At 41.9% G+C, this 23,765-nt stretch overlaps 1 protein-coding gene across 1 annotated transcript in view; it reads left to right on the top strand.

The window, feature by feature from the left end:
• Positions 1 to 23,765, top strand: part of ascc3 (activating signal cointegrator 1 complex subunit 3) — a 522,713-nt gene that overhangs the window by 317,756 nt on the left and 181,192 nt on the right. Inside the window, exons 17-20 of the mRNA XM_080192820.1 lie at positions 7,459 to 7,578; positions 8,082 to 8,246; positions 16,213 to 16,299; positions 23,570 to 23,746. Of these exons, the coding sequence (XP_080048946.1) occupies positions 7,459 to 7,578; positions 8,082 to 8,246; positions 16,213 to 16,299; positions 23,570 to 23,746 (549 nt within the window). The remainder of the gene's footprint in view (positions 1 to 7,458; positions 7,579 to 8,081; positions 8,247 to 16,212; positions 16,300 to 23,569; positions 23,747 to 23,765) is intronic.

Raw genomic sequence — 23,765 nt, 5'->3', positions numbered from 1 at the left:
TCTCCATGAATGCTGTGAATTAACACCTTCACCTGCAATATCCCCGCTGGTAACAAATGCCCCATAACATTAGAGATTGACTTGCACCAGTAAGTCAGAATGTTTTAATATCTATTCCCATTTCATCCTGCCCACATGGAAATACCACTTGACGCGAAGGGGGGATTCTCCAGTCCTGCCCCCCATGGGAATCGTAGCGGCCGGGAGGTGGGGACAGACGGATGGCAGACCATGCAAAGGTCCGTTGACCTCGGGCGGGATTTTCCAGATTTGGTGCCGCTGAAAATCCCGCCCACAATCTTCGAATGTATCTGCCAACACCTAGTCATTCTGCCCCTGTGCAAATGGTGCCCACGTTTTTGACCCTTTTGTCCGCCCTTTCGCTTGGTATATCAATCTGACTGCTTCTCAGTTCCCCAGTTTTTAGGTCACCTTTGCCCTATGTAAGATGGATAACCCCAGCTGGTTACTCTATAAACCTTGACCCATCGTACTAATTTTTCAGTAAAATGAAAGTTAACTGAGTAATGGTTTTATCTGAAAATGATCTGCAGAATAAACCTGGCTACTTAAACAACAATGCCACAGATGAGCAAACTCATCCATGATACTTGAGGGTAATGTAAACAACCTCTGGTGGGTAACTCCCTTTCTCAACTGATTGTTTTTGAACTAAATTTTGAAAGAAATATTGTATCAAGTATATATACATATTTTCTGACTTTGATTTGATTTTACTGCCTTGGACGTGTTGCTGCCTTAAGGGCCTTGTATAAATGCAAATTGTTGTTGGGATATAATTAATGCCTTTATGGACTACAATTTTAAAACTTCCAACTTTCAGAAAATGCTCCTTACCTTAAAAAGTGTACACTCACTTGTTGATGCTCAGGAATTGAAGTCTTGAACCCATGTTTTACATGTTTGCAGTAGATCGTGAGAGAGTATGAGCTGTTTAGGACCAGCTGTGCTGTATTGCAAAAGTAGGAGATTATGCAAAACCTATTTAATTATGTTAGCTGTATTGCAACTGTATCTGAAAAAATATGATGTGTACTCCTTACAAAGGGTCACAGCACTTATGTGCACCATATATGAACATTTTCCATCTGGTAATGGCCCCATCCATGCTTCACGCCTGCTTCTGTACATCATTATAGAGTACATCACTGGAATTTTCCTCTTCAGGTGTTCTGATATTTTGATTATGAAGAGACTTTCTACGTTTTGAAGCTGCTGCGTTATTAGATGATTTTCCAAGTAGCGACCAGCCTTGGCTGACAAATTTAACAAATGTTTAGTAAAATAACCTTTCACCCTCTTGTCAATTGTTTGTCCATCAGCTTTATTTCTACTTCTTTCTATGGCTTCCCCTTGTTTCCCCTCCATTTTCCTATCCTATCCTGGTGCAAGGAACTGTTGGGTCAGTCTACATGTCGAGTGTCATCTCCTCTTTACTTCCACCATACTCAAAGGCCACTGGAACCTTGAGATTTTTCATGCTTCCCCTTCTGCATTACTATTCGGCTTGGTTTTAGATATGTCTTGTATTTCTCAAACTTCTCTCTAGCTTTTATTTCTGTGACAACTCTATCATTTAATCATACAGTGTGCAGCTTTACAAACTTACTAGAACAAATTATCTCCCTTAACCCAGAAGGTCTATTATGCATCATGCCCCAATTAGAAGAGTTTTAATGATGTATACTAATGACAGAACAGCAAACCCCAAATTCAGTTATTGTTCTGAGATGAATCTGCAGATCTTAACTGAGGATGTTTTGGAATATCTCTTTGTTAATTCATCTTGTTTATTGCAGCACAAGGTGCTGTTTGACTTAGTCTTTGGTTAACCCACAAAACTGGAAAATATATCTTTAAGCATTTATAGTCTATACATAACTGTGAAAAACCACAAGGTGGCACCAAAACTATATTGAAGTAAGACAGGAGAATGTTGTTGCTTACCTTATGCCAAAAAATATTTAATGATCAGTACCTTGGGTTCCAATAGATACCACACAATAACAATTGCTCCATCAAATGCTCAACACAATTGATCAAATAACTTACCAACACATGCGTTTTAATTTTTGACTCTCGAGTTACATTGTGTTTTCATCGCAAGGGAAAATACTTGTTTTTGATGTAATTCAACTCTTTCTAATGCTGTCGTGAGATTCACAAAATTGTGTCACGAGAGGTGAAGGTGTCATGTATCCACATTATTTCATTTTAATTTGAGAGTTCGAGTAACACTTTACTAAGTTAAAAAACTGTACAATATATTCAGACAGTCTTAAATTAATTTTGAAATGCTGTATGTTACAATATTAGCTACATTAATACACACAGACTTCACAACCCAGTGTTATATTTTCTGCACCAGTAAGAAGCTAGAAACACTGTATTCCATAACGGAGGCACTTAAGAGTGTGAAAAACAATTTGAAAATTCTATTTTATTAAATCAAGGCTATTTTAATTATTCAACAATCTCACAATATCCTGGTATCCTACTGGTCTAAATTAGCGTATACTTACACTACAAGCTTATCTTCCCAATACAACATTTGCTATACATGTAGGGTTAAGGCACAGCATGTTTTCAAAGTTGGTTCTGACAGTGGAGAAGTATAAAAGTAATTACAAAAGTAGTGGGTATGCATTATTTATTAATTCTATAGCTGTCGTGTAAACACTTCTTTGCTGTTGGAGAATTATTTGCTATTTGCCCTGTATTGAGCAACAAACCTCTAGTATTAAGTGACCAGGTCAAAGTTTTGAATTCAAGTCTGTGTCCAAAGGAGTGTACACATTTGATTTTGTTGCTGTTATAAAACTTAAATTGCCCCATTAAAATTGTTAAGAGCCATTGGGCTAATTAAGTATCTGTGCTGGGCTTGAGATGAACCAAACAAAGTAACAGCGTTTTATGAGGTGGAAAATGGGGCATAAATTTGGTTTTAAATTACAGAATAAAATCTTTAGAGTTGCATTTCTATGCCAAGATAGCTTACAAACACAAATAAAATTGCACACGCTGTAAATCTAAAGTGAAAGCAAAAGATATCAGGAACACATATCAGAATCAGTCAAGCAAAAGGAAGTCAACATTTTAAATTAAACACCCTTTGTAAAAACTGCTAACACTCTTTCTATCACACCCAACAATTCACAGTATAAAGTACGTTATGGAATCTAAACTCGATACAATTCAATGGTTCTGTTTCATATAATTAGGAATTTCCAGCAACATGTAACAATTCATGCTTATTTCCCCAGTACTTTCAATGTTATACTATGATGAGTAAAGCAAAGGGGAAAGTCAAACCTTTTACTTCTCCAAGTTTAAAGTCTTTCAAACTTCAAGGTACCTCTTTTATGGGCGTTAAACAGACACAAGTTTGGGAACCAACACTCAAGGATATCTGAAAATGAGATTGGGCCATTATTCATCTGTAGGGCAGCTGCTTAAAGTCAGCATTTCATCTCTGTTTTAGGTCCCCTCACAAAGGTTGGACCCAATAAGTGGAATGATGACTAGTGTTGTACCACATGGATCAGTGCTGGGTGCTCAACTAGTTATAATCTATATTAAGGACTTGAATGAAGGGGCACAGTCTATTGTTGGCAAACTTGCTGACGATATAATAATGATGTGAAAACAAATTGTGAGGACATAAAAAGTATGCAAAGGGATAAAGATAGTGAGTGGGCAAACAGTTAATATATGGAGTATAATATGGGAAAATGTGAGGTTCTTTACTTTTGTCAGAAGAAGAGAAAAGCAAAACATTATTTAAATGGAGAGAGTACAGAATGCTGACATACAGAGCAATCTGGGGTCCTCAAAGTTGAATCACAAATAGTTAGTATGCTGTTCCAACTGGTGCAGACACGTATCAGGTCTCAGTCTTTCTTTTCCACTCCTCAATTGTTCATAACAAGGTTTTTGGAATTTGTAAGGATGAAGGTATAATTCAGTGACTGGAGTTCACCATCTACGTGCTGATTGCAAGTAACTCAGTACAACAAGCTTTCTTAAGGTTAAACACAGTGGTTAGTTTTTATCCAACTAAAAACCCATCCAGGTAAAGACATAAAGGTATTTAAAAAGGTAAACCCACATCCTGACCTTCACATCTCTCTCTCTCTCACACACACAAAAAAACACACACAAAAAAACACACACACACAAAAAAACACACACACACACACACACACACACACAAAAACACACACACACACAAAAACATGCAAAATTAGAAGTTATATGGTAGGAGGTAGCTTTTTAGCCAAACTTAAGATTCAGTGGTAAAAAAGAGTTCACAATTTGAGTCCTTCACTGGTATTCGTAGCTGAGGCAGATTTTTCTCAAAGAGCTCTTCAAATACCAGTGGGGGTGAGGCTGCTGCAATTTCTAGAGAAAGTCTTTTTTTAAATATATCATCTTATCCAAAAGTCGATGATATTGCATCTGAGGTCCCTTTTTGATTGAAATTTCCCATGATGGATTTTAAACTGTAAGAGAGATGGAGCTTGAAACTTGGTGTTACTGTTCCACTGGCAAATTTCTTCGAGACTGCCTTTCAGCAGCTTGGGTGTCATAATAAAAGACATTTCAAAATGGTTATTCTGCTCACATGACCTCTTTCCCAGTAGTGAGTTGGGTATTCTACAAACGATAATTGATTAGCTCATGTCTGGATGGACTTTGCCATTAATGCTGAATGGAGCTTTCTTCCCTGTGATGAGCTAGGAAGGGCACCTATATAGCCATTGTCCTGGTAGACTTTGTCTCTGCTTGAAAGGTAGCTTTATATAAATGCAAGTGGTGATAGTCAGTAAGGTTGTACTTCACCTTTAATGCAATTCTTGCCATCAGCAGGTGTGAACTTTCATAGGAGGTCAACCTGGCATGTCTTAATTATAAGCTGCATTGGAAACTTTCAGAAGCTAGCCAATTTGTAATAACAGATCCGTGAAGTGACCTGTGGCAGCCATCTTAAGTCAGTGCCTTTGTTTGTTTTAAAAAGTCATTTAAAAAAAAGTTAATTTATATTTGACCAACTGATGAATATAAAATTAATATCACATGTTGGGGAGGTGATGGTCTAGTGGTATTATCACTCGACTATTAATCCAGAAATCAGCTGATATTCTGAGGACCCAGGTTTGAATCCTGCCATGGCAAATGGTGGAATTTGAATTCAATTTTTAAAAATCTGGAATTAAGAATCTACTGATGACCATGAAACCATTGTTGATTGTCAGAAAAACCTATCTGGTTTATTAACGTCCTTTAGGGAAGAAAATCTGCCTTGTTTACGCAGTCTGACATACATGTGACTCCAGAGCCACAGCAATGTGGTCGACTCTCCCTTAACCTTCAAGGGCAACTAGGGATGGGCAATAAATGCTGGCCAGCTAACAATGTCCATGTCCCACAAATGAATTTTTTTTAAAAAGTCACAACATCATAGGAAGGCAAATGGACTGTTGACCTTTATTGCAAAGGGAATGAATTATAAAAGTAGGGAAATCTTGCTGGATGTATACAGGACCTCAGTGAGACCACATCTGGAGCACTGTGTACAGTTCTGTTCTTGTTATTTAAGGAGGATTTTCTTGTGTTCAAGGCAATCGGAGAAAGTTCACGAGGTTGATGCCTAGGATGAAGGGGTTGCCTGATGAGAAAAGGTTGAGGAGGTGGGCTGATACTCATTAAGTTTAAGAGAATGAGAGATCAATTATCTTTTGTGGAATACCCAACTTACTACAGGGAAAGAGGTCATGCGAGCAGAGTAACCATAGAGTACTAGGCAGGGTCAGTGTCAGAAGAATGTAGGATATCAGGGAGCATGGGAAGTTGATTGGAGATGCATGAGTTGACATGAATTTGAACGGAAGATGTAAGAGGTGATGGGGAATGGTGTGGCTTGAGGAGATGTGAGGAGTAAGGGCTAGAGATGCAAAATCTTCTAACACAACTGGATGAAATCTTAGCAAATTGAGGCAGACCGTCTCACCATCCAGTTAGCAGTCAGAGACATAAAGGTTTACAGCATGGAAACAGGCCCTTTGGCCCAACTTGTCCATGCTACCCTTTTTTACCATTAAACTAGTTCCAGTTGCCCACATTTAACCCATATCCCTCTATGCCCATCTTGCCCATGTGAGTGTCTAAATGCTTTAAGAAATAATATTATACCTGCCTCTACTACTACCTTTGACAGCTCATTCCAGAGACTCACCATCCTCTGTGGGGGAAAAAATGCCCCTCTGGACCCTTTTGTATCTTTTCCCCCTCACCTTAAACCTATGCCCTCTAGCTTTAGACTCCCTTACCTTTGGGAAAAGATGTTGACTCCCTTCTCTATGCCCCTCATTATTTTATAGATCACTACAAGATTACACCTAAGCTCCAGGGAAAGAAGTTCCATTCTATTCAGTGTCTCTATTTAACCCAAACCATCAAGTTCCAGTAGCTTCTTAGTAAATCTTTTCTGCGCTCTTTCTAGTTTAATAATATCTTTTCTATAATAAGGTAACCAAAACTGTACACAGTATTCCAAGTGTGGCCTTACCAACATCTTGTACAACTTCAACAAGATGTCCCAACTCCTGTATTCAACATTCTGACCAATGAAACCAAACTTGCTAAATGCCACCTTCACCACCCTGTCTACCTGTGACTCCACTTTTAAGGAGCTATGAACCTGTACCCTTAGATCTCTTTATTCTATAACTCTCCATACCCTACCATTGACTGAGAAAGTCCTGCCCTTCAGTCTACTGAAGTCCATCACCTCACATTTATCTAAAATCAAACTCCATCTGCCATTCATCAGCCCACTGGCCCAATTGATCAAGATCCTGTTGTATCCTAGATAACCTTCTTCACTGTCCACTATGCCACCAATCGTGGTGTCACTTGTCATTATATGAGTCAAATGTCAATCTCCGTGGGATATATATTCAAAACTATTACCCTATATTCAAATGGCATGGACTTTTAATCTAGATATGCTACAATCTTTGTAGCATGACTAGATGCAAACTAATCAGTGTCACATGATTGGACAGTAAGGGCCACTGGGAGGAACTTGATGAGAAGACCAAAAAGCTGCAAGGTGTGAGAACTTCAAAAGGAAGATGTTTAAAGGTACCAGAAAGTACAGATCTTATGGGTTGAACTCGTGATGGCATGTGGTAGGAAGGGTCAGGTTTTAATAGAAGTTTAACATTGACCTGTAAATTAGATTGCCACAATGTCAAACTTCCTGGACTCAAAACATCTAAAAGCAATTCAGGTTATTGAAATTAAATACTTCTTGTCACATAAGTAAATTGCTGACAAATTTGTGCTTGAAAAGTCATCAGAATCATTAACTGTACTTTTTGCTATCTTGTCCCAATAGTCATTCATATTGTCTTTTATGATTTGCCTTTCCAGATCGCGTTGGGAACGGTAACTAATGTCGAAGAAGCAGTGAAATGGTTGAGCTACACCTACCTTTATGTGCGGACGAGAGCAAATCCATTAGCCTATGGGATCAATTACAAAGCTTGCCAGGTAGAAAGCAGATAAAATTAGAGTGTACTTGTGTTTTCTCCTCCTTCATCTAGTACAAATTACAACCTGAAAACAAATATTTGTGGAATTGCTTTACAGATCAGAGCATTCATTTAAGTTCCCTAAGTTCCTCTTTTGTTATTATAGACTCACGTAAGCAAGTATGTGTACTGTCATTGTGACTGAACCCAGTGCATTTATTCTGTTTGTTTGGCAGTAGGGGTATTGGAAATACTGTGAATTAGCATTTAGTGGTTCAGTGCTCAGTGCCTCATCAAAACAGCAACCACGCTTCAGTTGACATGAAATCCCAACCTATTTCATTGTAATGGAAGGAGTCATTAATCCTCAATGTAGGTACAGGGAAAAAAAACTTGTCTTTGGTTTAAATTGCAAGAGTAGAAGTACAATGGTAAATTTTATTTATTGTCTACTGAGGACCATTTATTTTATCTGATCCCACCCTTTTGTCCTAATTATGTTCACTTGTATCCCCTATCCAGATGGACCCTGGATTGGAAAAATACAGGCGAGAGCTAGTCATCGAAGCTGGCCAGAAACTAGACAAAGCCAAGATGGTTCGTTTTGAAGCAAGGACTGGTTATTTTTCAATAACAGATCTTGGTAGAACTGCCAGCCACTACTATATTCAATATAATACTATTGAGGTACGGATTTAACAAACTTTTCAACACCATGTACATGCCTACGTCACAGATCACAGAATTGTTAGGGCACAGAAGGACACCATTTGCCCATCATGCCTGCACCGGCTTTCCAAATGAGCATCATGACTTAATGTCATTTCGCTGCCTCTTCTCCATCCCTGCACATTGTTTATATTCAAGTGATCATCTAATGCCCTCTTGAATGTCTCAATTGAACCTGCCTTCACCACACTTCCAGACAATACGCCCCAGACCCAAACCACTTGCGTGAAAAAGTTTTTTCTCACGTCACATTTGCCTGTTTTGCAAATCACTTGGTAAGTCTGTGTCCTCTCTTTCTCCATCCTTTTACGAGCAGGAACAGTTTCTCCGTAACTAATCTGTCCCACCCTTCCTGACGTTGAAATATCTCTGTCAACAATTTCAAAAACCATGAATCTGGAGTTGTTTTGTATCCTTGTATCTTTGTATCCTCACTGGCTACAGGGGAGGTTCCAAAGGATTGGAGAACAGCCAATGTTGTTCCCTTGTTTAAGAAGGGTAGCAAGAGTAATCCAGAAAATTACACGCTGCTGAGCCTTATATTAGTGGTAGGGAATTTATTGAAGAGGATTCTTTGAGACAGGATTTGCTCCCACTTGGAAATAATTGGATGTATTAGTGAGGGGCAACATGGTTTTGTGAAGGGGAGGTTGTGTCTCATGAACTTGACAAAGATGATTGACAAGTGTAGGTCAGTGGATGTTGTCTACATGGACTTCAGTAAGACCTTTGTCAAGGTCCCTTATGGCAGACTGGTGCAGAAGGTGAAATTGCATGGGATCAGAGATGAGCTCGCAAGCTGGATACAAAACTGGCTCGATCAAAGAAGATAGAGGATGGCAGTGGAAGGGTGTGTTTCTGAATGGAGGTCTGTGACAGGTGGTATTCCTCAGGGATCAGTGCTGGTACCTTTGCTGTTTGTAATACACATAATTTATATATATCCAAATAATTTATATAGAGGAAAATGTAACTGGATTGATTAGTAAATTTGTGGATGACAAAGGTTGGTGGATTTGCGGATAGTGATGAGGACCATCAGAGGATACAGCAGGATATAGATCAGTTGGAAACTTGTGCAGAGAGGTGGCAGATGGAGTTTAATCCAGACAAATGTGAGGTAATGCATTTTGGAAGTTCTAATACAGATAGGAAATATACAGTAAATGGCAGAACCCTTAAGAGTATTGATAAGCAAAGGGATCTGGGTGTTCAGGTACACAGGTCACTGAAAGTGGCAGTGCAGGCAGAGAAGGCATTTATATATATTACAGTGCAGGCGGAGTAGGCAGTCAAGAAGGCATACGGCATGCTTGCCTTCATTGACCGGGGCATTGAGTTTAAAAATTGGCAAGTTATGTTGCAGCTTTCTAGTTAGGCCGCACTTAGAATATAGTGTTAATTCTGGTTGCCGCACTACCCAGAAGGATGTGGAGGCTTTGGAGAGGATACAGAAAAGATTTACCAGGATTTTGCCTGGTGTGGAGGGCGTTAGCTATAAGGAGAGGTTGGAGAAACTTGGTTTGTTCTCACTGGAGCAACGGAGGTTGAGGGGAGATCTGATAGAAGTCTACAAGATTATGAGAGGCGTGGACAGAGTGGATAGTCAAAGCTTTTTCCCGAAGTGGAAGAGTCAATTACTAGGGAGCATAGGTTTAAGGTGCGAGGGGCAAGGTTTAAAGAAGATGTACGAGACAGATTTTTTACACAGAGTAGTGGGTGCCTAGAACCTATTGCCAGGGGAGGTAGTGCAAGCAGATATGATAGTGACTTTTGAGGGGCGTCTTGACAAGTACATGAATAGGATGGGAATAGAGGGAGTTGGTCCCTGGAAGGGTAGAGGGTTTCAGTTAAGCCGGGCAGCACGGTCGATGCAGGCTTGGAGGGTCAAAGGGCCTGTTCCTGTGCTGTAATTTTCTTTGTTCCGAGAATTCCATGTAATATATTTCATAAGGGGCTGTTAGTTATCAGAGCACACAGTTCTGCTACTGATGTCCTCAAATTTTCCTATCCATGTATGTTCTTGTGTGCCTAGTTGAAATAAATGAACCCACAATGTGTTTGTACAACTCTTATGAGTAATTAATACCTTTATGCCTTTATTCCATGTGCACACAGCACCGGTTACCTGAAACTTGTGCCCTTGAAGAGGTGAATGGAATTAGTGTACCCCAAGATCAGCAGTCATCCTGCTACTGAGATATTTCACAATTGAAAATACGTGAATGGACCCCAAGCCCTAACTTGATAGAAATAGAAACTCAATACTATTGCATTCAGAGTAAAGCTATGAAAATCTATGACAATAATTAAAAATATGTAGAAACTGTAAGAAATGTAAAATTTGTGAAAACAATGATAAATTACAATACTGCCCCAGAATGTGAAAGCATTACTTCGAGAACTTTTCTCACAAGGTACAATAAACTGAGAGATTTTCTGATACAGTGTTTGTATGTGGAGACGACAGTTTATCTACATTTAGTAATGAGTCCAGTTTGACCTTCAGCAAAGCTGAAGAAATGGTCAACAGCCTTCAGACTATCTCCCAAGAATCCTTTGAGCCTCAGAGCTATCCATAAAATCAGATATATACCAATTGAGCTATAATTTGAAGATGTTCTGGCTCTTTCTGAACAACAGGAAATCTTTTCCATCGCCTAAAGGGTTGGGGAACAGGAAAGCAAACCTCTACTCGGAAGATGTTTACTGCACTTGTCCTGAAAGTAAAAGCTTTTGGAATTTCCGTCTGACATAACCCCAGTAAATGTTTGTCACGTTCACAGATAACACAGCTCCACTTCACCAGGCAGGGCCAAGCTTTCATACCTTGTCTTTTCACGGACGTAGGGCGAAATTTTCCGGCCGCGAGCGCCCCAAGACCGGAAGATCCCACCCAAGGTCAACGGACCTTTGAATGGTCCCTGTCCCACCCACTACGATTCACATGGTGGGCAGGATGGGAAAATTACACCCATGAGCTTGTAACCTGAAAAATTTAACCTGGTTGAGATAACATCATGAACTCAGATGGTTGTCTTCCGTTAAGATTATTGCTGACTCCAAATAATCTTTTTTTCCTCTGAAGCCCCAACCCTCCAGGACAAAATAATTCCTTTTGGGGTGTTGCAACAATGTTCCATTTTAAAATTATAATAAATAGCCACTTGATAGTACAGAACTAGAATATTGCCGAGAAATAGAGATGCTGTTGAAGCTTTCCGTCTTGCACTCATCAGGACAATCATAAGAATGCCAAATTTCAAAGGGAACGAGACATTTATGCTGCGTGAGGAGACAATGTAGGTTGATTGGCAGGTGGTAGATAGAAACTATCAATCAGAGCCCAGTTGTTAACCAGTCAGCACCCTTTTGTTTTTCTCTTGCTTCCTTTGAAAGTTGGACCTGAATCTTATGCTTCCCTGTGGCAGGTTTGCAGAGAGTTGAGCGTGGAATAGCGTACATGGGCTTCCCACTGGGTTCCCGTTCTCTCAGCAATTTTACACTCGTATGGGTGAGGCCTCGGGCGCTCTGCCCACTCATATTAATCACTTAAGGGCTGTTTCCCACCCAGCCTTAATTTTTAGTTTGGTGGCCAGATAATGATTAGGTTTTGGCCCCAGGATTCCATCAGAATCCCCTTTTTATCTGAGGGAGACCCCACCCCCTCTCCTACCTTGGTAACCACTGGACATCCCAACCCTATCACCCCAATGTTCCCTGCCCAGAGACCGCCAAAATGTACCTTTTTCTGGAATCGTGGGAGTTAGGCTCCCGAGACAGCATGCAGCCCCAGTCCTGTCCACTGCAGCCCCTGGCTGGAGCTCTCTAATGCAGGATTTCTGAGTGAGGGTGGAAGTCCTGCCTGCAGCCAATATAATGCTTAATGAAGCATAAAGTGTCTGTGGGACAGGCATTGTCGGCAGGAAACCTCTCCATCCTAAAAATCCTAGTCCTGGTATTCTTGCGATTCTATCCTGACGCTTACAAGATGAAAAGCTTCAATAGAACCATAGAATCCTACAGTGTAGAAGGAGCCCATCTGGCCCATCAAATCTCCATGAACCACAATTCTACCCAGAGAGCATCCCCTTAATCCCACTATGGGGCAATTTACTATGGCCGATCAACCTAACCCACACACTTTTGAACTATATGTCTGTATTTTCAGCAGTGCTAAAATTATACTACTTGATCCAGCCAAAAACTCATATGAAAAGTTTTAATGATGGGATTCTTCAATTTGAAGTAGTCTGGAATGCCTGTGTCCCCATGTTAGGTTAGTGAGCTCTTCCACATTTTACATTTTAAACTAAAAAAAGGCTTTGCAAGAAGGGTACCAGAGTGGAGGCAGGGAAAACCCTCCAGAGGGTGGCCTGCAGTTGAAGGCAGACAGTCAGGGAGGACTTCCTGTTTTGTACATCGAGGCTGCCTCGCAACAGCTGCAGTAGGTCCTGGAAGGTGGAAAATCCCAGCTGACCTCTGACAATAGGTCTTCAATTAGCTTAATAGGTCTGAGCTGAAAACTAAAACACAATGTTGTCTGGAGTCTGCAATCAATTTCAAGCAAAGACAACCCACCTCAGGAACATTATTACTTAACCCTTATTGATGGGTAACCCTATTGCTGCACTCCCTAATGTTCCTGCCCCAGGAAAGTTGGTAAAAAGTCTGACAACACCAGGTTTTAGTCCAACCTATTTATTTGATAATATTCTCACAAGCTTTCGAGGGGACAGCCTCTTCGTCAGGTGAATGGAGAGTTCTGGCCTCAGACAGAGCATATAAAGCACAGACAGTTTAGAGATTACTGATTAAAATGCGAATCCTTACACCTAACCTGCTGTTCAAGACCTGAAGTGGCTGACAATGTGAGTGGTAGGAGCACTGATCACAGTTTAAAGAGATGTGTATTGTCTCCAGACAGTACAGTAAGTGAGGTTTTGCAAACCCAGGCAAGTCACGGGGGTTACAGATAGTGCGACATGAACCCAAGATCCCTGTTGAGACCGTCCTCATGTGTGCGGAACTTGGCTATCAGTCTCTGCTCAGCGACTCTGCGCTGTCGTGTGTTGTGAAGGCCGCCTTGGAGAATGCTTACCCGAAGGTCAGAGGCTGAATGCCCGTGACCACTGAAGTGTTCGCCAACAGGAAGGGAACAGTCTTGCCTGGTGACTGTCGAGCGATGTTCATTCATCCGTTGTCGTAGCGTCTGCATGGTCTCCCCAATGTACCATGCTTCGGGACATCCTTTCTTGCAACGTATCAGGTAGACAATGTTGGCCGAGTTGCAAGAGTATTTACCATGTACCTGGTGGATGGTATTCTCACGTGTGATGATGGTATCCATGTCAATGATCCGGCATGTCTTGCAGAGGTTGCTGTGGCAGGGTTGTGTGGTATTGTGGTCACTGTTCTCCTGAAGGCTGGGTAGTTTGCTGCGAACAATGGTCTGTTTGAGGTTGTGTGGTTGTCTGAAAGCAAGAAGTCGGGGTGTGGGGAATCTTCAACCGATGCTGTACACTAGATACATCGATGACATTTTCTTCCTCTGGCCTCATGGTGAACAATCACTGAAACAACTATATGATGATATCAACAAATTCCACCCCACCATCAGACTCACCATGGACTATTCCCCAGAATCAGTTGCATTCTTGGACACACGCATCTCCATTAAGGACGGTCACCTCAGCACCTCACTGTACCGCAAGCCCACAGACAATCTCACAATGCTCCACTTCTCCAGTTTCCACCCTAAACATGTTAAAGAAGCCATTCCCTATGGACAAGCCCTCCGTATACACAGGATTTGCTCAGATGAGGAGGATCGTGACAGACACCTCCAGACCCTGAAAGATGCCCTCGTAAGAACAGGATATGGTGCTCGACTCATAGATCGGCAGTTTCGATGCGCCACAGCGAAAAACCGCACCGATCTCCTCAGAAGACAAACACGGGACACAGTGGACAGAGTTCCCTTCGTCGTCCAGTACTTCCCCAGAGCGGAGAAGCTACGACATCTTCTCCGGAGTCTTCAACATATCATTGATGAAGACGAACATCTCGCCAGGGCCATCCCCACACCCCCACTTCTTGCTTTCAGACAACCACACAACCTCAAACAGACCATTGTTCGCAGCAAACTACCCAGCCTTCAGGAGAACAGTGACCACAATACCACACAACCCTGCCACAGCAACCTCTGCAAGACATGCCGGATCATCGACATGGATACCATCATCACACGTGAGAATACCATCCACCAGGTACATGGTAAATACTCTTGCAACTCGGCCAACATTGTCTACCTGATACGTTGCAAGAAAGGATGTCCCGAAGCATGGTACATTGGGGAGACCATGCAGACGCTACGACAACGGATGAATGAACATCGCTCGACAGTCACCAGGCAAGACTGTTCCCTTCCTGTTGGCGAACACTTCAGTGGTCACGGGCATTCAGCCTCTGACCTTCGGGTAAGCATTCTCCAAGGCGGCCTTCACAACACACGACAGCGCAGAGTCGCTGAGCAGAGACTGATAGCCAAGTTCCGCACACATGAGGACGGTCTCAACAGGGATCTTGGGTTCATGTCGCACTATCTGTAACCCCCGTGACTTGCCTGGGTTTGCAAAACCTCACTTACTGTACTGTCTGGAGACAATACACATCTCTTTAAACTGTGATCAGTGCTCCTACCACTCACATTGTCAGCCACTTCAGGTCTTGAACAGCAGGTTAGGTGTAAGGATTCGCATTTTAATCAGTAATCTCTAAACTGTCTGTGCTTTATATGCTCTGTCTGAGGCCAGAACTCTCCATTCACCTGACGAAGAGGCTGTCCCCTCGAAAGCTTGTGAGAATATTATCAAATAAATAGGTTGGACTAAAACCTGGTGTTGTCAGACTTTTTACCGTGTTTACGCCAGTCCAACGCTGGCATACCCACACCAGGAAAGTTGGGCCAGGGAACTGGTATGTGAGCCAGTGGTGTGAAAATCCATGCCCTACTCCCTGCAGTGGCTAAAAACCCAGCCCATTATTTGATTTGCTTTGATTTATTATTGTCCCACGTATTGGGATACAGTGAAAAGTATTGTTTCTTGTGTGTTTTACATGTAAAAACATGCCACTTATAGAGCTCATGGGGGAGAAGAAAAGGAGAGGACGCAGAATATAAAAGTCTGAGAACACATACTAAGCGACTCAAGAACAGTTTCTTTCCTGCTGCCGTCAAACGTTTGAATGGGCCTACCATATATTAGGCTGATATTTGTCTACACTCTAGTCATAACTAGACAAATATCAGCTTAATATATGGTAGGTCCATTCAAACATCTGATGGCAGTAGGGAAGAAGCTATTCTTGAGTCGGTTGGTACATGACCTCAGACTTTTATACCTTTTTCGCAATGGAAGAAGGTGGAAGAGAGTATGTCCGGGATGCATGACGTCCTTGATTATGCTGGCTGCTTTTCCCAGGCAGTGAGAAGTGTGGACAGAGTTAATGGATGCGAGGCTGGTTTGCATGTTGGACTGGATTACATTCAGAACCCTTTGTAATTCTTTGCGGTCTTGGTCAGAGCAGGAGCCATACCAATCTGTAATGCAACCAGAAAGAATGTGCATCTTAGAAATCGATGAGAGTCTTGGCAGATGTACCAAATTTCCTTAGCCTCCTGAGATAGTGGAGGCATTTGTGGACTCTGCCAACTTTTAGCATTCTATTTAAGAATAATTTGGTACCAACCTGCAACTACTATATTATTGGCTACTTCAGGACATTTCTTTTCAATATTTTTCATGCTTTCTTGTGATGACAAATTCTTTAAAATCATCCGAAAATCTAAATAAGTTGTGATGTAAATGAGGCACCTGAGCTTGATGAGTTTATGTATAAATTTTTTGCCTTTTATTTCCAGACTTTCAATGAACTGTTCAGCGCTCACAAAACTGAAGCAGACATTTTTGCTCTTGTGTCTAAAGCTGAAGAATTTGAGCAGATCAAGGTAAAAATGACTTAGGAATTGAAGTGCCCAGTGCTTCACCATGAAGCAGTTGTTCAAGCACTAAGTAGCTGATGGAGGTGACTGAAACCAGTTGAAGCTGCTTCTTAGATGAATTGCAGGGAAATGCTTTGTTCTTCAGTAGTTGTGTCATTGAAATAGTTAATGGGATAAGCGTTTATGAAGTTGGAACTAAAGATTTGCGTATTTAAAACATTCATTCAGCAATGTCCAAAGATGTGCGGGTGAGGTGGATTGGCCAAGCTAAATTGGGGTTAGCAGGGTGAATATGAGAGGTTACAGGAATAGGATCTGGGTGGGATTGTGGTCGATACGACTTGATGGGTCGAATTGTACTTCTGTACTGTGGGGATTCTATGGGCCCAATTTTACCATCAAGGAAAACTTGAAGTCGGGCATGAGACGAGTAACGCAATCCGCGCTCACTTCTGCGCCAGTTTCCCCTTTACCAAGGCCTGAAAATGGCTGTAATCGGCACCGCATCAGAAACGGATGTGACAGCCGTTTACATGCATTTGCACGTATTTACATTGACTTAATGGCCAGCGTGCCCAACCTTACTGGCTCTTCCCCTTTTTGCACCATGTTCACCCATCCAGAATCGGCACAAAACAGACATGCTCCACAAAAGTCTGATTCAGGCACTCCAGTTAGTGAGGAGGTAAGTGCCGAGCATCCCACAGCTTTCTGGTGGATGGGGGGAAGGGGAAGGTGAGTCCATGGCTCTCTGCTTCAGGTCAGTGGGAGGGCGAGTGGTGGCAGAGTGCTCCACTGCCACTCTGCCTGTGATCAGTGAGGGGGAAGGGGGGGGTACACTGTCATTCTGCCTGAGATCAGTGAGGGGGAGGGAGTGATAAGCCTGGCCCACAGGTTTCTGCAGTGCGATTCAGAATTGCTTATATTTTTTCAGGCAGAATGCATATGAGGGCACCTGAGAATGGGTCTAAAAGTCAGATCTGAAACACTCCCAATTTCAAGTCACTCCAGCACTTCGAATCAAAATGGTAAAATAGGGCCCCATGATCCTGATGACTGAAAAGTTGCCCATTCATCACAGCCTCAAGTGCTCTGAGGATCATATTGATATCAGGCAAAACCAGATACAAGAAATCCTGATTGAAGTATTTTAAGCTCAATAATTGCATACTTAGCCTTTTTTTCACTAATAGGGTTCCAAATTTATGTGCTTTTAATTTATATTTTGAACAGTTTTTTTGTTCTTTTCAATTTGGACAGTAACTCTGAGAACTTTCCAATTTACTCCATTATCGTCACAATAGACTCCCGCAACAGGTACAACATTCTCAGGTGCAGGCAAGAGGATCCTTTACTTTGGCCAATAATATGTCTTGATCCTTGTCTTAGAAAAGCACCATTCATTGCTCCAGTCTTGACACTTGCATTTATTACCCCAACCTTCTTTACAGCTTTACCAAGGTAGACAAGCAAGTACTGGCAATTGGTAAACCATTTATGCGTGTGATATTTAATGCAGGCAACAAGGGTCTACCAGCTGGCTGGAGAGTGGGAAAGAACTGCACATTACCTCCTTTTGGGAGACCCACTGAGAGTAGCAACAAGAGATCTACTGTCCATTCAGAGGCTGGCAGCTATCCATTGCACACTGAACCAATGAGAACAGTGGTAAATCCCAGCAGAGGCTGAGGATCAGCAAGAATCCTAGGCCACAGATGAATGTCAGGGTGGACGTCAGTGGCTTGGGGGGAGGGATAGTGAAGGCAGACCAGATGAAAGGGCTGGGAGTGATTTATAGCGAATGTGCCCCATCACAATGCTGGTTTCATCGATTTGAAACTGCACCTGACAATGAGGTAACTCACTGATCCCACAACCAGGCACAATAAGGTTTGCTTTTTGGGTCTTCTGCTTGGCAACTGCTCTGCCTGCCCCTCATTGATTGCTGCCATTGAGTGGGATGAAGCTCTTAAGTGGGCATTAATTGCCCACATAGCGCTTTCAACTGTGGGAAGGCCATCCACATGTACTGAATCGTAGCAGAGTTGTGTAGACATTCAGTACCTAGCAGCCCAATTAATTGCTGTGTCACCGCCAAAGCTGCCTCTGGGAAGGGCAACAAGTTCAGGAAGGATGTAAATAAGGTTGAAAGAGTGCAGAGAAGTTCACAAGGATGTTGCTGGGACTTGAGAAGCTGAGTTACAGAGAGAGATTGAATAGGTTAGGACTTTATTCCCTGGACCGTAGAAGAATGAGGGGAGATATGATAGAGGTGTGTAAGATTTTGATGGGTATAGATAGAGTGAATTGCAAGCAGGCTTTTTCTACTGAGGCTAGGGGAGAAAAAAAACCAGAGGGCATGGGTTAAGGGTGAAAGGAGAAAAGTTTAAAGGGAATATTAGGGGGAGCTTCTTCACGCAGAGAGTGGTGGGAGTGTGGAATGAGCTGCCGGATAAAGTGGTAAATGCGGGGTCACTTTTAACATTTAAGGAAAACTTGGACGGGTATGTGGATGAGAGGGGTGTGGAGGGATATGGACCAAGTGCAGGTCAGTGGGACTAGGCAAAAAATGGTTCAGCACAGACAAAAAGGGCCAAAAGGCCTGTTTCTGAGCTGTAATTTTCTATGGTTCTACTTGTGTGTTTTGTGATAATCAGAAATTGGGTCGATGGTGCCCAGATTCATTTATTGTAGAATCATGATTAACAGCAGAGAGAGAGCTTGTTTGGTTTAATTTTCTGGGCAATGTTTTAGCCCTGTCTCAACTGATTTTTTTCCAACTTCACAGCTACTCCACGTACAATGCTGAGCAGCCCTAACACTTAGAGAAATTCCAAATCTTTGCAAATTTTACAATGGTTCCCAGTCAGTCAGAATGTAACAACTGATGTAATTTAATACAGTATTGAATTGTCAGTTGATTCCTCACAAGATTAGTTAGTATAATAAACATTTCAATTTGGATATGAGCAACACACTGTAGCCATCCTTTAAATAGAAATCAGAGCAACATCTGAACATGATATAATGGCTCGATCTTCTGAGCAGCATCCGTGATCATCGGATTGCTGCGATGTTCACAAATTCCACGATTCAATGCTGCTGCGCATTTCTACTGGTGGCTTCTAAGCTCGAACATCACAGAAATGAATGGTGTCCTCCGGGGAACTCCATCGGAGTGAATTATAGTTGAGGGAAGACAGGACACATTGCCTTTTCATGGCACTAGCTACCATATGGTATATTTAAAGGTTTCAGTTTGAATGTCATTGAATTGACAGGTGAGATGTGTAACTGGATAGGTAGGTGACATGGGTGAAGTGTATAAATGGGTAGGGGTAGATGGGTGAATAGATAGTGGTGTCAAGCAGGTGGTGGGTGGTTGGCAGGTTAGTCAGGGAGATAGTTGGACATTTGGTAGTCTGGGGGGGTTGAAATATTTTGGGCTGTCAGGAAGGGAGGTAAGTAGGGTCGGGAGGGCTGGTCAAGTCAGAGGGATAGTCAGGCCCGGAATGGTCTGGGGTCTGTAGAGTTTAACCAGGTGTTGGAGTGGCAGTTGGGTAATTCAAAGGGGCAAATGGCACAAACACTTCCAACACTTCTTGAAACGTTAGTAAAGTTTTATGTTAAATTTACAAAAGCAGTCAAGAACTAAAAGCCTCTGTCAGATAAATTACATAAATTTATGAAATCAAAGGAAGATAATCACTCGATTTTGTAAATGAAGAAGAACTTTTATTTTTCACACAGAGGAACCTGGTCGACAGCCTCTTTTGCTTTTCTCACAATAAGTGACAAATAAATTAAAATAGTAAAGCAGAGACCAAAAGGTCCTCCCCTTTAACTTAGAATATTTTTTAATAGGCTCTCATTTCCTAGAGCTCTCGAGTTAACAGCAAGATTATCTAAGCTTAAATCTCCCATTAGTCAAGAGGAGATTTTAGCTCAATATCAGACAATGCGATTGAAGTTGCTGTTTTGTAGCATAATTGTACCAGGAAGTTTCTAAACTGCACGTGGCAAATGTTAGAAAATAAATCCCAGAGCCTGCTCAGTGGTTCTCGAAGTTGTCAGTTTTGTTGTTCTGTGATAGTATATATTTCTATATCACCCTTTAAAATGTATTCCAAAACAAAAAGAAAAGAGGTTAAAGCAAAGGAAGATGCTGGACATCTCAAACAAAAGCAGAAAATGGTAGCAATACGGGGCAGATCTTTCAGCATCTCTCGAGAGAACCAATACATTGTCATTTCAGAGTTGGGTTTGAAAAATCAGTGGCTCAATCTCTGATTACTTTTAAAACAAATGGTAAAAGTTCAGTCTTTGTGACATATTTCCCAGTGTGTAGAACCAGTTTTTGCCTCATGCCTATTTTCAATCTATTGTTGGTTGCAAAGTCCAGTGGAGTTAGGTCTTCCATTTGCTATTTGAAAGCTGTGGATTACATTTTTTTTGGATTCAGGCAGTGTGATAGTGATGAGATCTATTATAAACTATGAACAAATTTTATTCCTTCCTTTGTGTTGTCAATCATTAGACTTTTCAAAGTAGATCTTATTTTAATGCTAATACAAGAGTTTTGTTACAAGATCAATAGCTAATTCAGGGAGACACAGACGAATGGTCCTCCAGCATTCTAGTATTGATTGGTCAAATGCATTTTTTAAGTCAAATTGCTTATGAGTTTGAGTTTAGTTTGTGCTTTCAGGAGGGAGCGCCAAGCAGAGGTCTGACACTTCCCAGCAAAAACAAAAAGAAAAATTGGCAACTGTTTTCATACATCAACCATTTTTTTGTTGCAGCAATGATAACTGCCTCTGTTAAAGATGGAGAACTGAGGCTAGGAATAGTTCCCTAAAGCAAAGGAAAAGCTTGAATGTATATAAAGTTTTCCATGCCCATCAGGTATTCCAAATTGCTTTACAACCAATGAAGTGCTTTTGAAGTGTAGTTAGTTGTTGTACTGTAGAAAATGCAGCAACCAGAATGTACAAAGTGAGCTCCCACATAAACAGCAAACGATAATGACCAGATAATCTGTTTTAATGAAGCTGATTGAAAGATAAATATTAACACAGTAGGGATAAATTTTTCAAGATCATGCCATAGGATTATTGATATCCACTTGGGAGGGTAGACAGAACCTTGGTTTGACAATTCACCAGAGTACTAACAGCTGTTCTAACAAAGAAGTATCTGTACAGATTCAATGGGCTAAATGGCCTCCTTCTAAAGTGTAGGAATTCTATTGATTGGATCAAAGACCTCGTGGGTGGAAATCCGACAGCTGAGAACTACTAGCCAGTCAGAGGCTGACAACTTTATTGACTGGCAGTGCCAATGGCAAGACAGTGGCTTCTCCTGGTACAACATCCATCCAAAGCCTGGGATTGCCACTAGATCCCAATGGACAGATGAATGAAGACAGGAGGAAGCAATTACTTAGTGGTATTATCACGAGACTATTAAGCCATAAACTCAGCTAATGTTCTGGGGACCGGGGTTCAAATCCTGCCATGGCAGATAGTGGAATTTTAATTCAATTAAAAATATCTGGAATTAAGAATCTATTGATGATCATAAAATCATTGTCGATTGTCAACACCCATCTTATTCACTAATGCCCTTTAGGGAAGGAAATCTGCCATCCTTACCTGATTTGAGTCCAGAGCCACAGCAGTGTGGTTGATTCTCAACTGTCCTCTGAAATGGCCTAGCAAGCCAATCAGTTGTATCAGCGTTTCAATAAAGCAGTTAACCAGCTTCTCAAGGGCAACTAGGAATGGGCAAGAAGTGCTGGCCAGCCAACGACTTCTGTGTCCCATGAATGAATAAAAAAAAGGAAGTCATGGGAGAGGGGTTCAGCAGCAAGGCTAGGAAATGGTGCACAGCTGCCTCTCCCTTCCCACAGCCAGGTCACTAAGTCAGGCGTTGAATACCTTTGAATAAAGGAGCCCCCACCTACCGCGGTAGCCTACAGGTAACCCTGCACAGGTTTGCTTGTCGAGCTCTCTGGATGGTGAGCCCATGCTGGCCACTGAGTTAATACCGTCACACCATAGACTAAATTGGTGGGCAGATGGTGGAAATGTGGGGGGGTCTCCATCTACCACCCTTCCACATGATTATATGATGTCAAACTTGACACTGGGGAGGGCATTAACTCGGCTCCTTAAATTGACCATAAATCATATTAATGGAACTTTGTCAAATACTTTGTAAAAATCCAAATATATTGTTTTGGTGTTTCAGGTCAAAAAGAGGATTTTTTTTTGTTGAATGAACATGTTCTTTATGTTTTGAATGGTGAGATCTGCGTTTTGTGAAGGATGCTTGCCATAAATGACACCAAAGTCGGAGGTGTGGTAGATTGTGAGGAAGGGTGTCGAAGTTTGCAGGGTGACTTGGACAGGTTGCAGAGCTGGGCCGCGAGGTGGCGGATGGAGTTTAATGCAGAGAAGTGTGAGGTAATCCATTTCGGTAGGAATAACAGATGTGTTGAGTATAGGGCTAACGGGAGGACTTTGAATAGAGTGGAGGAGCAGAGGGATCTAGGTGTATGTGTACATAGATCCCTGAAAGTTGGGAATCAAGTAGATAAGGTTGTTAAGAAGGCGTACGGTGTCTTGGCGTTTATTGGTAGGGGGATTGAATTTAGGAGTCGCAGCGTCATGTTGCAACTGTACACAACTCTGGTGCGGCCGCACTTGGAGTACTGTGTGCAGTTCTGGTCCCCACATTACAGGAAGGATGTGGAGGCTTTGGAGAGGGTGCAGAGGAGGTTTACCAGGATGTTGCCTGGTATGCAGGGGAGGTCCTATGAGGAGAGACTGAGGGATTTGGGGTTGTTTTCACTGGAAAGAAGGCGGCTAAGAGGGGATCTTATAGAAACATATAAGATGATTAGAGGTTTAGATAGGGTGGATGGTGATAGCCTGTTTCCTCGGATGGAGAAATCTAGCACGAGGGGGCATGGCTTTAAATTAAGGGGGGGTAGTTATAGGACGGATGTCAGGGGCAGGTTCTTTACCCAGAGGGTGGTGAGGGACTGGAATGCCCTGCCTGCTGCAGTTGTAAATGCGCCTAGTTTGGGGGCGTTTAAGAGATTGGTGGATAGGTTTATGGACGAAAAGGGATTGGTTTAGATTAGTGGGTCAATGTTTTTTTTTAAAAATAAGACTGGTCGGCGCAACATTGTGGGCCGAAGGGCCTGTTCCGCGCTGTAATGTTCTATGTTCTAAATCACTTGGTGTTAAATGTGTTTGTATTGTTACAGGTAAGAGAGGAAGAAATGGAGGAGATGGATCAGCTGCTGTGTAATTACTGTGAGCTGCCTGTGGCAGGTGGAGTGGAGAACACCTATGGGAAAGTGAACATTCTTCTTCAAACCTATATTGGTCACGGAGAGTTGGATAGCTTCTCATTAATTTCTGACACTGCATATGTTGCGCAGGTAAGATCTTCCATCTCGT

This window comes from Carcharhinus amblyrhynchos, chromosome 7 (assembly GCF_965287045.1).
Source record: "Carcharhinus amblyrhynchos chromosome 7, sCarAmb.v2.hapA, whole genome shotgun sequence".
NCBI lineage: Eukaryota > Metazoa > Chordata > Chondrichthyes > Carcharhiniformes > Carcharhinidae > Carcharhinus > Carcharhinus amblyrhynchos.
Note: the sequence above shows the minus strand (reverse complement) of the source record. Positions and strands in the feature narration are given on the sequence as shown.